At 36.7% G+C, this 16,417-nt stretch overlaps 1 protein-coding gene across 1 annotated transcript in view; it reads right to left on the bottom strand.

The window, feature by feature from the left end:
• Positions 1 to 781: 781 nt before the first annotated feature.
• The window catches only part of adamts16 (ADAM metallopeptidase with thrombospondin type 1 motif, 16), a 39,635-nt gene continuing 23,999 nt past the window's right edge, over positions 782 to 16,417 (bottom strand). Inside the window, exons 13-24 of the mRNA XM_088410542.1 lie at positions 15,967 to 16,139; positions 14,351 to 14,481; positions 14,032 to 14,155; positions 13,574 to 13,818; positions 13,297 to 13,432; positions 11,749 to 11,875; positions 5,079 to 5,280; positions 4,107 to 4,301; positions 3,958 to 4,014; positions 3,626 to 3,820; positions 3,359 to 3,506; positions 782 to 2,241 (exon numbers count right to left, since the gene is read on the bottom strand). Of these exons, the coding sequence (XP_088266668.1) occupies positions 2,126 to 2,241; positions 3,359 to 3,506; positions 3,626 to 3,820; positions 3,958 to 4,014; positions 4,107 to 4,301; positions 5,079 to 5,280; positions 11,749 to 11,875; positions 13,297 to 13,432; positions 13,574 to 13,818; positions 14,032 to 14,155; positions 14,351 to 14,481; positions 15,967 to 16,139 (1,849 nt within the window). The 3' untranslated portion in view covers positions 782 to 2,125. The remainder of the gene's footprint in view (positions 2,242 to 3,358; positions 3,507 to 3,625; positions 3,821 to 3,957; positions 4,015 to 4,106; positions 4,302 to 5,078; positions 5,281 to 11,748; positions 11,876 to 13,296; positions 13,433 to 13,573; positions 13,819 to 14,031; positions 14,156 to 14,350; positions 14,482 to 15,966; positions 16,140 to 16,417) is intronic.

Genomic DNA, 16,417 nt, shown 5'->3' with positions numbered 1-16,417 from the left:
CCAGCCCTAGCCAATATGGCGCCCCGAGTGAGATTTTATTTGGTGCCCCTCTCCATTGGCTATTTCCATATGCTAATAAGACATGTTGAGGTTTCAAAATGGCTTTAAAATGGATTTTATATAATTTAAAATATAAAATGGAACATTTTCTTTGTTTCACAACCTTTTAAATGCTGGCAAACATATCATACGGTAATTTGCGGCAACATCGTCAACTCACCGACCGTGCCTCTTTTTTTCCTCCCTTGCACTTAAATAGCTTAGTTGATTTTGGCATGTTCACACACTTCTCTGGGGGGTTATACCAGTGCTGCCTCTCAGTTGTTTTTGAAGTAAACTGTTGGATGCTGGAAAAAATAAAATAAATAATAATATAAAAATAAATAATAATAATTGTAAATTGATCTGGAACTAATACAGGAGCACCAATAGCCTAAATATTTTAACCTGAAGAAAAACAAAATGTTCACTGGCAATCAATGTTTTATATATATATATATATATATATATATATATATATATATATATATATATATATATATATATATATATATATATATATATATATTATTAAGTGAGCATCGCTTTAAGTTTAAATCTGTGTTAGCTGTTACGTTTCATGTTGGCGGTTAACTGTCAAGTTATTTTAAATGTTGGCAGATTCTCCACTAAAAAGAGGTTCCTTTACCAAGAGAGGAGTGCATCAGGACTTTGGTCAATGATCATCATATACTGTACCATTTTTTGGTCTCTTTTTAATTTTAACATTCCTGTAGTTGGACAGTTCATCAAGAATAGCATTCTTAGATTAGTCATTGGCAAAAAGTTACATTAAGTACAATGACATTTTTATTGGCTGGAGAACACCAGGAAATATGTAATTGCGTAGATGTGTACAATAACAGAAACATACACACATTTTAAAACTTCTGAACAGCGGTAGTTTTAGTGGATTCATGTTTCTTCTCAACAAACAAGGCTATCATGGTTGTTTTAACTTTCAAGTTAAACAATAAATAATACATTTATGTCCTTAATGCCTTTTAATGTCACATTTGTTTTTAACAAAACAAAACATTATTTCAACTCATGTCACTCAATAATGGAATCATTTCATTTTCATATACCATTTAAAGTGCAACTACCAGAATAATACATTTCAAAATGCACAGCAACCAAACCAGACACTCCAGAGTTAAGCCGCCGCAAAATGTGATCGGTGTTCTTTTTCATTTGTATGATTCTTTATGCGAATTTAAAATTATTAATAGTTCCTTTTGACTTGAAATTTAGTTTTTACTAGTGTAGATTTTTATTTTGATAGTGATTATTTTGAATGTGAATTTTCACCCGAGTTTTGGCGCCCCAAGTGTCCGGCGTCCTCAACATCTCCCTGTGTTGTCTCACGGGTGACCCGGCCCAGATAAAAGTCACTGTTCTGCTAGTTGGTTGTCCAGCAATGATGAATTGCAAAGCCAAATAATAACAACGATACTGTACAAGGATCAACAACAATCATTTTGTTCGTTCATAAAACTTGAGGATGTCACAATGTATTGGTGACAAATGACAATGCTGTAGCACCGCTGAGTATACAACTAGCACCTCAGTTATTCAAGCCCTTTTTTTATACTTTGTGAGTATGGACAATTATAATTTTATCCAGCGAATAGAAAATCCACTTTGGACTTTTTTTCAAGTTAACAGTAAAATGACTTAGCTATGTCCCTTATCATTAGCTCTTACACATTAAGCATGGTGACGTCAACAAAGATGCATCAGATGTTTGAACTTGTCTCCTTCAGATAGAGACATGACAAGAACATTTTCTGGGATTCCTTTTTTTTCACCCCGGTGATGGGTCTGTTTCTCCAAAGACCTCAATATTTTAGCACTATCCTGATGACATTCCTGTGAAGCGCTTGCAACAAAGGGTTGTTTTCAGATGTTCAGCATCGACTGTCGTCGCAGTTCGCTGGAACTTCCATTGAAATGTCTTTGGTGTCTGAGTGCTTTGCATGAGCACGCATCAACACAACTTTTCAAGCATGGGCAGCGAAAATAGTCTTTTGACTATCTTAACGACCTTCCTGTCTGCATCACAAAGGCAGTCACTCTTTTGTGATTATAGGTTTGAATTTGAACAGGACTGACAGCACTGCTTGCCATAAAATTTGTGGTTGCACACGCCATGCTGTGGCACCAGATAACACCAGTGGAAGTAATCCCGACATGCCATATCTGTGGAGAAGAAATGGGAAAAATCAAGAAGTTAAACACTATAGTAGCAAAAATATCAAACATTTTCATTTAGTCAAATAGTTCAGGTATTTACATCAACCAATAACTTAATTAAATATTGAATTTTGTGGCCCAGCGAGCATAGTTCTATAGCCTAACAATCACATATAGTTAGATTAATAGTATAAACTGCTACTTTTTTTTCCCCACGTTTTGAACCCTGCTGCTTTTAATATGTCTGTTTTGTTTTTTTAATGGCGCTTCAAACAGTATATTACCCATGTTACACCTGACCAATGACATTACCGAACATAGTGCACTTATGAATACTACTGAGTATTCATCAGCTATTTGTGGCACTCGTGTGAGTTAGAAGATAGGTGACAAAGCGAGAGAAACAACAACACAAGAGAGAAACACAAGCATGGAGCTCTGTGTTGAGCAATTGAGACGAGAAATAAGCATCTTTGAGTTTAATCAGCATAGGGCCAAGTGCGAGAAATATAGCAATCTCAATCGTGCTTTCCTCTTCTAAGATCATCATCGAATGTGCCTTATGTGACAACATGATTGTCTGAGGGTTGTGGGACACTGTGTAACAATAACGTGTGAGCGTCTAAAGGTGTTTAAGGGTGTTTAATTTAGTGTTTCTGAAAAATCCATCCACCGGTGAGAGGTCTTTCTTTGCAAATATCCTGTTTAATCAGGAGACCCACAGCTATACTGTACATGAAGCAGTCTATATCTGTATGGATAAGCTTTTATTACAATATTTAGCCATTGTGGCTTTTTGAAGTGCATTTATAGATTATAAATCAAAATAACTGCATAGTTAAACTGAATTGTTTTTAATCTCGATTTTGCAGTTGTACCAAGCGAGGTAGCTTCACATGGATGCGCTAGCTGGCTTGTGTGATTAAAAACAATGTTAACCTTTTGCCAGGTAGTAAAAGAAGTTCTAGACCTTCAGGATGTTGTTTTTGTAGATACCTCAAAACGTACATTTCTATGCAAAATTAATATTTTCATCAATAACTCTAAATTAATTTCCTTGTCATATATCTGGTTCCATGACAACACTTCACATATCTACTATAATCATAATGAGTTTCCATACCCTTTTTATCAGGTTGTGGGCAGAAGTTGGTATTGCAAGCCTGAGATGTTGATGGTTTTAGATGGATGGCACAGCCCGGATAAGGTTTTCTCTGAGCCAGGCATTGGACTGTCCGAGCCTGAACACCACCTCCACATGTCACTGTACACTATTATCACAAAGACAAATGATCATATGAATGACACAACTCTGGATTAACTACAATTCAGTGTAATACTTTTCTTTTGTAAGGTGGCTAAAAGTGAGTTTCAGAATTTTGTTCTTTACCTCCGACCAAGGAGATGCATGCCATTCGGGTCTTGGGAGAGGTAAAGGTGGATGATATGCGTTCCACCGTTTGAGGGGCGGGGTTGTGTGGACGACACAATCAGCTAAGATGCAGGGCCGATAGAGCACCACTTTGGGCCTCGGGATGTGGTGGCACTTTTTGGCTGCAAGCTCTCTGTATTTGCCTGCTGCATCCTTTAGTCAAGGAACCGGAAGTTAGGAAATTAACTGAAAGTTGTAACTTTTTAATACAAATTAAATTTCTATTGCTGTGAGTAAAATCTACCGTTCATTTTGTATCAGGAACACATATAAAGTACCATATAAAATACCTTTTCAGCGCATTTGATGAAACGTGCTTGATTCCCATGGCCACATGTTACTGAACACTGAAAGTCCAAAATGAGGAACAGGGAAAATAACAAGTTTGTAAATACTTAAAAAAAATAATATATAGTCCTATAAAGTCCTCAAAAATTACCTGATGCCACGTTGAGACAAACCACTGGACTTTGCGCTGTTTCTGGCAGCGTTTAATGAAGCAGGCTTCTTCACTTGCAGGTCTCAGCAAGCTGATGCACAAACTGTCTTGCACAGTCTCAGACTGTGTTTGTGTGTTGATTCTTGTACACCGCACTGTCCTCTTCCTTAAGCCGTTACCACATTTACGAGAACACTGAAAAAGGTATCAAGATTACCCATCAAGCGTTGTAATCCACTCCTGTCCTCATTGGACAATGTCGCGCCTGGAGCCAATCACGCGTCTTGTAGGAGTCCTGTCAGCTGATTGACTGATTGTCTCGCCAGTCTTGTCCACACTTTTGATTGTCTGGTTGAGTACACCTCCAGCAGCAGTCTCTTAGTGAATCTCAACCTAACGTCTCTACAAGTCAAATGTTAGCCTCTCCGCTGGCAGTGTTACAGAAGTGTTTCGCATATTGTGCCTTTACTGTATGTGACAAAGCTTTGCGTAGCATGCAAGTGAGAGAATAAGTAGCATATCAGGAATAAAGTCAAAAATAATTCATATTTTCCAAAGGGTGACCCATTACTTCCTCAGTATATTCTTTGACTCAATATCTATAATGGTGCAGAGTACCATATCAACATCTTGGAAGAGTTCTTTCACACCCAAGTCATTTTTGTGGTGGAGTACGTCAAAAGTGGAAAAACGCAACTAGTGTTAAAGTAGTGCAGATATTTGGGATTACACAATTTTGCATGGGATTTGGACAGCAACTGTAATAGAGTAGATCTCAATGGACCCATTGCTATTATAAAGTAATTGAGATCATAGACATAAAATGCAGTGAAATCTCAGAATGTTTGTGCTTTTGCACTGAAACAGTTTCCGCACTGAAACAATTTTATTCTACTTTACTTTACTTTGTTTTTTTTTTTGTTTTTTTTTTAACTCGCATCCCAGTTTAGTCTACTAATGACAAATCCTCACCTCTGACCACGGACCTGTGGTCCATGCTGGTGGACAACTGTGGGTGCTGCAGGCTTGCCTCCTGGCGGGGGTCAGCTGAGAACAGTGGGAGTCATTAAGGGTGTCATCTTTGGTCTGACTTCTTTGGACACACTGGACCTTGCGTGTCTGCTCCCCTCCTCCACAGCTCTTACTGCATGCTCCCCATGCCCCCACAGACCAGCTGGGAAAACACAACATTGGCTGCTGAGTCAACAAGGCCAGCCTCCCAATCCCTTATTCACATGGTTGGAATTCACAAATGACAGCATATTAACTACAACGCAAGTTTGTTTTTGTGATGAAGGTAACCCTGTCAAACAATGATTAAAAACAGAACACACTGATCCTCATAAAATTATATTTTATGAAATTGTTGACTTTAATGACATTTGGTTGAATAAAGTTATTGTTAACTTTGTATATGAATGATAAAACCAAGGTTGGAGTGGGGGGAGTTGTTCAATAAAATAACAAATGAAAACTCTAGTTTTGGTTGATGGTACGATCAGCGTTTTAAAACCGAAAAGTTTTTAAAGTGTTTGACAAAAATGATGGGACCGATTTTGAACAAATCAAAATGTGCAATGGACAATCTCAAATTTATTTTTTTAAATAGTTATTTTTTGTACTAATATTGTTCATGTATTTTTAATCTAAAACTTACAAAGTCATAAACTATAGCCATTACATATACGCTAATAGAGAATGTTAGCCTTAAGCACAATGCATATCAATGGCGTGGCACACATAAAAATGTATTGCCCTGTAATATAGTGCATTTTGTTTTATATCCTAGGGACACAAAGGGCACCACTTTGAATAAATGACCATATAAGCTGTAATGTAGAATGAGGGAATTCTCTAATTGAGTGCACCTGATATATCTGCGAAAAACATTTATATCTTTATTTATAGGCATGTACAAGCTAAAATGACGAGCCCATAAAGCTGCATTATTGATTAATTCCTTTGTTAAATGCAACCGTAATGGAACAAGCTTGTTTATCACAAAATAATTTACTCAATAAAATACCCATTTGAAGTTAAGGTCATTTGGACATACCACGATTGCTAACCTGTATTGCTGTTTCAACTCTAGAGACAATACTATTCAGCGAAGCCGTTTTATATCAGGTCATCTTTACAATGTTGGCAATCTGTAAACTTCTCAAAGACAAAAAATATTTACTGTGATTTTTTTTTTTTCCGTAAATGCACTTTACAATACATGACAGATGAGTTACAACACTCACATGTCAAATACTGTATATAAAAAAGAAATACCAAACCACCAGAAATTTATACTGACATACTGTATATACATATTTAAAAAGAAATTACTATATTTGTCATACTTCAGGAAACCATTCAACTCAGTCTTATTATGATTAAATAAAACTTCACAATTTTACCTGAGCTACCTTGGTTATCTTGTCTCCATGATGAGCCATCCATTCATTTATTTTGTGTAATGTTTAACACGACACTAAAAGGCCTCAGACAAGATTCCTAACAGCACCTTGTTACCACAACAATGAACAATAATCCTGTGAAAGTTCTCACAAAACCAGAAGAGCATTGACAAGAAAGATAACACTTCTGTAATCATGATTATTATTTTTTTTTCTATCTTTGACACTTGACACAGTGCATGTAATATAGCCCACAGGCTTAACTCGCCAAGGTGTTAATACATTTGTTCATGGCTGACTGGTGTCAGAGCAAGTCATAACAATCCAAACTCAAAGCATTTTGACTGGAACTAAAAGCCAAATCTTTGAAACCCTTCTTTTGCTATCTCTGTGCTTATCCCTGCTAGAAGTAAACATCACCACATGTGGTTCGTATTGCTCATATTTTGCCAAGGCTACTTAACAAATGTCTGCTAGGCTTGCACTCTTCAACCCACAAATCTTAAAATCCAATGTTTGCTCATTGTGAAACAACCATGTGCATGCTTTTTTTCTGCATATCTATTTATTGTGGTTAAAAGACTAAGTATAAGAAAGATGGAAATACACCTCCTGACCTCAAACTGTCTTTCGTCACAGGGTTTGTCACTTTTCCTTACAACCCACCCTATTGCTGATCACCCTCTTAAAATCAACCCAATATATTGTCATCACTATTATGGTTGTTGTGGTACACAGTTGATTTACGGCGATAATATTGAATTTAGTTAGCTTATCTAAGTTGTCTTGATTAGTGGATTAGTGAGTAAATTGAGGCATGATCATTATTATATCAGTATTTTTGTTAGATGGTGTGCAATGGGTGTTATATGTCAAATGGGTGCCTTAGCTGAATAAAGGTTGGGAAGCACTGATCGAGACTTCCTTGAAGATAAGTTACTGCTTCATTGTAATACTCCACTGCTGTATTTACGATAAGCGGCTATAGAAAATGGATGGACTTTATTGCTTTAATTCATGATGAAGGCAATGCAATTTCAATGTAAGGGATACAGTGGGTAGTCATTTGTAGCTATTATACTCTTGTTGTGGTAAAAGGTAAACCAATTTTAATTTAATTAGATAACAGATGAGATATGATGACCAATAGAGCAGTAGTACGGTGAAAGAAGGGTCTCAAATAGACTCCGGTTGATTTACACAATGTACATGCTCACTCCGGGCATCAAAAAACCATGGATTACAGTCTGTCGTATGGTTTGTGGGTGATTGGTTGTATGAATCCCCATTCTTCTACTGCAATGTGTACAGTATGTAAATGAATGAATATGTTACAAAGTAGGCTATATGTTTCACATTGTAAAACAGAATGACAACAATATAACTCAGAAACTCTTTTCCAGGACTTAGTCCGGTACAGTATTTGCTAACCTCTTCTGAGCCAATACATGCGATAACCTCACGGCACATTGCCAAACAAAAATGTCACAAGCGCTATGAACACTGAAAAAATAATGATTTCGTCTCCAATGGCTCATAAAGTGACTCTTCAATACCAATGGCCTGCCACCATTGAAACTGAATGTTCAACATTCTGGAAACTGTTTTTTGCATTCAAATTATTGGCAAATGTGTACTTCAACAGTATCAGTAATCGTTAAGTAAGAAACCAAAGAAGAGGGTTAAGGATGAAAACAATAGCTCAAATTTTCCAGATCATAGCTTTTTTCCAGATACTGTAATGGCATTTTAAATACATCGATCTATGATCATATGACTGCCCAGAAATATTTCCAACAACCATTTCCTCCCTGTTTCTGAAAAAGTATCCAATTTATAACAGCCCAACTTGAATCAAGTCAACTCAACTTTGAAAATATCCATAACAGCATACAAAGTGCTGCACACAAATTTTATACACAAAGTAAAAACAACACATGTAAAAACACAGTTAAAACAATAAATGAATGACATCAAAACAGTAAAAACAATCGAAGACAAAATAATGCTGTATTTCATGCTGTCAAAAGCCAAAGGGAAAAAAAAGGTTTGAAGATGAGTTGTAAAAAACAATCCACATTTTAGAAAATACTGTATTATGATTCACTGATTCAAATACAGCCACTTCATGAACTACTAATTGTAGTTGAGCTACATGTTTACTACTTGTAAGCTTGTTTGAAATAATGGTTTTCACTAACATTTCAGGCAGTATGTTAGCCAAAAATATTGTTGTGGTTATTAATCATGATTTTTTTTTGGCATTCTTGTTCTATAAATGAGAGGTTCTTGTGTTGAAGAGAAAAAAAAAAGTCCTGACCAAGGCTTAGACATTGCTTGCTTCATGGTGTAATTCTAGAGTATGTCACTGGACAAAGTTTATGATTATATGTTGTTTTTCATAAACAGATCCTATTACGTTATCCGGAGAAGTTATTCTTGCATATGTAGCACATACAGTACCACATCAAAAGCCTATTGTTTAGTCTTTGTCATGATCTTGCTTAATAATTTTTTAAAATGCAATACCTTGGCCAAAAACATTTCATCACAGGCGAGATGGGGTCAGTATCTCAGTTAAATGTTATCACTTATAAAGGCACAGCTTTACAGCAGCCACTTTATTGGTAAGAATTTGGCTAATATTTGAGACCACAGCTAAGAGACCACATGGGGTACTTTTAGAGAAGGGACTCAAAAGAACTCAAGGTTCCACAACAGCTGTCAAAGATAGTTAAATTGTGTTGTTATTCTGTAAAGATTGACTTCTAAAATTCCCTCATTGGAGTGAAGAGCTATTGTACATATCACAACCAAATGGCCTTGAGTAAATATAACTGTGCTAGCCATTGTTTTTCAATGTTTTCATAAACCAAATACATAAAAAGTGAACTGATTGCTCAATTTTGCACTGTACCAAATAATAAGCATGTTTAAATCTGGATCACAATAATTACATTGGACAGTATTTATTTTCCTTTGAAATTTTACAGAAGACATGTTCAAAAATATTTTATCTTTTAGATTTCCTAATACTTGAGCCGACAAAACTGTGTTTGCCCTGCGAGTGTTTCATGACTGACACGGCACCTGACTGAACCGGCACCTGTGGGTGTAAATGCACGAGTTGGGGCGGGAGTGGATAACAACTCCACAGAGATGAGCTGTGTAACTCATTAAACGCACCCGTTGTCAACAGCCAGAGGAGCAGATACTCACCAGACTGTCAGAAATCTCTTACCTAGATTTCTCTTATAATAAAATGGTATTTTAAGTGTAAACTCTCCATAGTTATCATGTTTTATCATGTACAGATCTGACTTTAATTCAACGTCTACGCCGCTGCTAATATGACCGCAGCTGCGCAAGACTTCAGAGGAAAGGGGTAAGTTAACTTACCTTACAGTGTATAAGGTTTAATCATTTAAGCAGTAGTTCCATGTCTGAGGAGGGCCCATGGCAAGTGCATTTACCTTGTCTGTCTGGCATGCAAGAAACCGTCACAGCATTTCTCTTCGCTATACAGTACAGTCCCCCCCCCCCCCCCCCCCACACACACACACAAAAGAAAAACGCAAAAGAAAATCAAAGGACGAAGTAGCAAGATATATATATATATATATATATATATATATATATATATATATATATATATATATATATATATATATATATATATATATATATATATATATATATATATATACACACACACACACACACACACATGCAGATGTGACGTAAGATGAGATGTGAATTCTAAAATATCCCAAAAAGTCATAGGGAAACCAGTTATTTTGAGCTATGTTATCATCATATGATATATGAGATATATTGACCCATGCGGTCTGCATTCATACAACAATATAAAGTAAATATCCCACAAAAGTCATATGATTTGGACTTTTTTTTATGAAACATGCCTTTGAAGTCATTAATTTCACTCGTGTTTAAAGTTAAAACTCTTTCATTTTTATACAGACTGTGTGACTGTGAAGAAAAATTACATTAAAAATTCTGTGAAGAAAAATTAAACTTTTAATTAGATATAATATCTGTCTGATTAGTTAAGAGGTTTTCATGACACCAGCAGTTTGTGCCTGGTAATTGATAATAGTTACAACTTGGAAGTAATTTTATAAACTCAAATCAAAATAATATAGTGTTCAACTGTTTTTTTTTGTGACCTACTAAAACTATCAGTTTATTGCCATTCAATTCAAATATCACAAGAAACACTCAACAGGAATGTCTCTCTTGCAATCTTGCAATCTTTGGTCCTCATGTAAAACTGTCCTCAGTTCCAAGCCAAAAACAGAGGCTAATCAATACTGACATTTTGTGAAATTTCATAGAAAATTGGAAAAGGCATGAACATAACATCCTGAAAGTTTCCTTCTCGCCTTCTGCCTCACATACGTCTTAGCCAAAATACAAATCATTTTTACATTATATGAAAGGAAAGAGGGTGTCATTTTACAACAGGTGTTTTACTGGTTTGGGAAAGTGTGGGGAAAGAAATCTCAGCTTGACATTGTCTACTATTTTATTATCAGGGTAGCCTAAAATACAATAGAACATCGCTGCCTTCACTTGCATTATGTCTCTTCCTTCTGATTAAGATCAAAGCCAGAGGTTTTATTTGAAACCACATCACATGCAAACCAGTTAAAAAAGCATCGGGCTTTTGCGCCCATTAGTTATATTAGCAACTACCTGATAAATCACCTCGGTGAAGGTGACTACCATGAGTGTGCAAAGTAGTAATCGGAGCAAAGGGTGGCTATTTTGAAGAAACTAGAATATGAAAAGTGTTTTAAGTTTGTTTGTTTTTTTAATTACCGTATTTTCCGCACTATAAGGTGCACCGGATTATAAAGCGCACCATCAGCTTTAAAAATAAATAAATAAATAAATTAGGCTTTTGGGTGCGCCGTATAGTGCGGAAAATACGGTATATGTGTTCATTCTTATTTTTGATACCTTCAGTGAGAGTCTATAATGTAAATGGCACACTGAATGAGAATGGGTGTCCAAACCTTTGGCCACCCAAAACTAAAACTCATCCCACATTGCTGTTTGTGCTGACGTTGTAACAAATCTAATTATTCTGCTTTCATTATCTGACATCCCACATTAGTGACTTCTGTCCAACAGGCAGGCAAATAATACCCAGTTATTCCATTACGCTTTGTATGCTTGGATTTACTTCACCACCCTTATCTGTAAATACTCACCTGGCAGGGCATGGTTGGGTGTTGCAAGGCATCATTCCCGTAGTTGGCTTTGTTTTTGGATTACAGTATGATGTATTCACTTGCAGTCGCATGTCTTTGTAACATGCTGGCTTGGTGTTCATGCGACCTGTGCAGGAAAATATTGCCATAATTATAATTCAAAGGAGTACAAAACCTACTTTGATAAATAGTGACCCACCGAGTCCAATTACAGTACCTGCTTGTTTGTTATCAGGTAAATGATATTTCACTAAATATGTAAGACAATATTTGCACATAGTATATGCAAACATGGTGTTGATTGATTGATTTTTTTTTTTCCTGAAACTACACTTTTTTGGGGGCTGAAAAAAGTTCAAACCATGAAGTGCTGTTACCCTTTTTAATAAGGCAAAGGTTGCTCCCATCAGGACAAAAATTGAAGGATGTGGATATGACAGAATGTAACTGACAAAGGTGAGAAACTTTAACCTACTTGATTAAGCAAGAAAGATTGCCATGTGGGGACTTAGTAAATGGTCATCAATTCCAGTAAGTGCACTTGAAAAACACAGGCTTTTTACATACTGGCGTGTAGAAAGAGTAAATACATGGCACACGTGCAACTTTGTACACTGACCTCCAACCGCAAATCATCAGGATGCCCCAATCATTAGAACAGACGTACAAATGTGTAGAGATGTTATTAGTGGGCCACTATGGGACAAAAGCCGCTGGTCAGAGGCTTTTGGGGGTAGGGGTGTGTTTGTGTGTGTGTGCGTGTGTGTGTATGTGTTTGCAGGGAACCATAATGTTCCTTCAAGAAGCAGCTAATGTCCCTTAAGTATTGACAGTACCGGTGACATCTCCAATTAACTTGCAAGGCTTAAATTAGAGATCACAAGTGTGAGAGCCTTGTAAGTTTCTTCCTTCATCTACAAACAGTCCTTTTCATCTATAGTGTGGCACACATTTTTTGGCTCAAATGGAAGATTACAGTTAGTGGATTTTATTTCATTAATGCAATGGTCAGTATTTTTTCCATCCGTCCATTTTCAGTGGCCGCTTATCCTCACATTTTCGCTTTACATTAATTGTTTTATCTTAGAGTCCATATGAATGATCACATTTATAGAGAACATTCAATTTTTCTTTCCAAAACATGTGATTTGTTGGTTGTCACAGAATGTTTATGTAAATGACAAAATTTGAAACCTGACTTGAAGCCCATTTGTTAATATTTGCTGTCCTTTTTTTTTTTTTTTTTTTAAATCATGTGATCGATCAAGATGTGTGGCGGAGGCTGTTTGGCCACACAGAAAGGAGAACAGAAACAAGATAATACAATGAGCACACAAACTGAATTGAGCGTATGCAAACCAGCATTGCTATGTACTACATACATTATTTTCTTCATATTTGAAATACCATCTTTGTCATACATTTGGTTATGAAGCAGCACATGGTGCTATGTGGACTGGTGATTAAAAAAAAATTAAGAAAAAAAAGTTACACCCTTTATCACTTAAGTCCCAGTATAACTGTTTGTAAAAAAATATGTAAATGTACCTCCAGCACACGATGCTGAGCACTTGGAGCGTATGATGGCCCACGTGTAATTGTGTTTGATTTGATTCCTTGCGTCATCAGTTTTCAACAGAGTGTATTCCCAATGTACACCTGGGTTCAAACCTTGCAGCAATATCTGAAAGAATGTGACACATGAAAATTGTAATGTAAGTGTGAATTGAAATAGAAAAAAAGAGCATAAGAACAATGGCTGAAACTTCCTGTAAAAAAATGTCCTATGTAAAGCATGGTAGATCATATTGGAGCAATTCATTACCTCAACAACCAGTGTCTCATTAGTAGGTCCAGTTGATATGAGGCTCTCTGGTCTGTTGTAAGGTCTTTTGTACTCAAAAATGGCTCCCGCAATGGGATGCCTGCCTGGCCAGTCAACAGTCCAATGCCCATTGAGGTAGTAGTGCCATTGGGTATCCCTGATCGCCAAGTAGGAGCTTGATGTATTCAGCTCTAAGACACGAATAGTTCGAGCCCCTGCTGGAATGGTGATCACACCATAGTACTCTGTGAGTAAGCACAATAAAATATAAATGAGAATGTGCCTAAAAACAAGGAAATTTGGGATTCATTTTAAAGTAAAATAAAATCCTAATTATATGCTTCTTAATCTTAAATTTAAAATCCTTCCTAACGAACTGTTAAAAACTGTTTCATACAATTTTCTCTAAGCATTAGCCACCAAATATTGCAATATTAGTATTGATTAAAAAGACCTACGGTTACTATGCTGTTGCTTGGTGTACTGCCCTTTGTAGGTCACACAAGTGGAATTGTCTCCTTTACACACTCCGCAAACATCAAGCGCAGCCGAGGACCCCAACACACGGTCGCAGCCCACTTTCTGTTGAGCAAAATCTGCTTTGTCTAATTCATACCTCATTATGTATTTACCATATGTTTTAGGCATATTTAAATCACTTGTGAAATCGGACAACTGTCTTGAACTGCATTGGGCCATTCAAAACACAGTACCACAACATGATTATTTTTTAAATAAGGCCCTATATATAATTGACTTAAGGCTAAAAATGATTACCTCACATAAGCCATCAATGCAGACGTTAGAGCTGTCCTGTGAGCAAAGTGTACCATCCTTGACTTTGCTAGCCAGAGCAAAGAAGAAGTCATAACCTTCAGCAAAGCAGTAAAGCTTGCATACATCTTGATCTGTTTGGAGAGAATATTCAACTTCTCACTTCTGACAAAAGTTTCATAGAATATACATTGATCATTTACTGTCTTTCTTATTAATTTCAAAAATTACATTTGGACAAAATTATTGGGACTAATCAACATTCTGGTGCCCAAGGGCCTACAAAATGCAATAAATACAAATCTGGTGGAACGCGTCCAATTCCGAAAAGTCATTTTGATGAGAAAATGACCACCTTTAAGCTGTTTCCATTGAAGCGTAAAAAATAAATTGTCTAAAACTTCTTAGGCTAGGTTCACACTGTAGGATTAATGCTCACTTCCAATTTGTTTGTGAAATTTGATTTTTTGTGAGGTTGTTTAAATTTCCAAATAAATGCGACCAGATGGTTGCCTGTTTTTGAACGCTAAACAGCTCATAACTGACCCGTGTGCGCATCGAGGACATGGTGCTGTTACAGACTGCAGGTGTGCTTAAGGTGTTTATGGATGTATCGTGACTTCACAGACAACAGACTTGCTTAAAGGTTTTGTGGAAGTACCTGGTGATGATGAAATGGCTGTCATAGCCAACTTATTTTCAATCTGTGAGTAAATTAAGAAAGGGATGAATGAGCTGTTTTTTTTTTTTTTTTTTTTTTTTTTTATCATGGCATTTTGTGCAGTGCCAGACTGAAGTCACATCTCAAAAGGGTTGAATGTGTATCCGATTTAGTGCCACATACCCAAGTGGCCATGGTTACATTTTGAGGACCCAATTCAGATTTTTCGTTCTTATTTGATCTGTATCTGATCTTTTGATGGAAGTGTGAATGACGTACATCTGATTTATTCCAAATCATTCAGTCTGAATGGCCACGTCACATTCATCTGACCCACACATACCAATGAAGTGACAAACATCACGAATCAGCACTCAAAAAGGTGGGAGCAGATTGGAAAAAACAGAACAACAGTAGCAGACGAGGTGAAGACAACTTAATGAAGGGAGACCAAGATGTATTTTGTCTCTCTGTTTCTCTCCCTCGCCCACTGGGAACAGGTGAGTCGCTTGCTCAGAGGAAGCGAAGAGACATTGATGGCACTATACAAAATGCCATGATAGAAATCCTCACCCACCTTAATTTACTACATACATTTATCAGATTGAAAATGTTCTGGCTTCCTTATGGCAGCCATTTCAACATGGCCAGGTATTTCCGTATATGTTATGCGCACCTGCTGTTTGTGACATCACAATGTCCACACATTGTGCACATGGGATAGTTTTGGGCTGTTTAGTGTTCAGACACAGGTGACATACAGTTCGCATTTATTTGGAAATGCGAATGACCTCACATAAAACAAAAAAAAAAGAAAAATCTGATTTCACAAAAAATTGGAATTGAAAAATTAATTCCTGCAGTGTGAACCTAGTCATGATCAGTTAAAAAACAAATTGATTTTTCAATGGATTGAGGTGTGTCCCAAGATTTTTGCCTCCTTTGGTGGGTATCGTACCATCCACTCTTGTGTAGGGTCTCCAGGTGTAGTGCCATCCTCTGAACTGTTTGCTGTTGAACTCAGCACATTGCTGTGCTCTGTAATCAATGGCGTTTTGGGGGCAGTCGTGAGTGTTGCACAGTTTATATGACCGAGACAATCCTTCACAGAACTTTCCTCCAAAAGCCGGTCTGCAACAGCAATTCAAACTGAATTTATGAAGAGTGTTCCAATACTTTGATAGCATCTGATGAACAATTTCAATGTTTTGATCAGTATTTTCCTCCTTGAGTGCTCTGACTCACAGGTGTGTATCCCCAGGCAAATGATCCTTCGGTTACATCCTATATAACCCCACTGTCACGTATTTGTATTCCTTCCTGTCAAACTCTTCCCTTCTTACGTTTCCTGCTTCGCATCGCCACATTTTGTCTCCTAAAAACATTAATCTGTCATCATTCTCTCACCC

The sequence above is a fragment of the Hippichthys cyanospilos genome, chromosome 3, assembly GCF_059441005.1.
Source record: "Hippichthys cyanospilos isolate Australia breed blue-spotted pipefish chromosome 3, RoL_Hcya_1.0, whole genome shotgun sequence".
Taxonomy (NCBI): Eukaryota; Metazoa; Chordata; class Actinopteri; order Syngnathiformes; family Syngnathidae; genus Hippichthys; species Hippichthys cyanospilos.
Note: the sequence above shows the minus strand (reverse complement) of the source record. Positions and strands in the feature narration are given on the sequence as shown.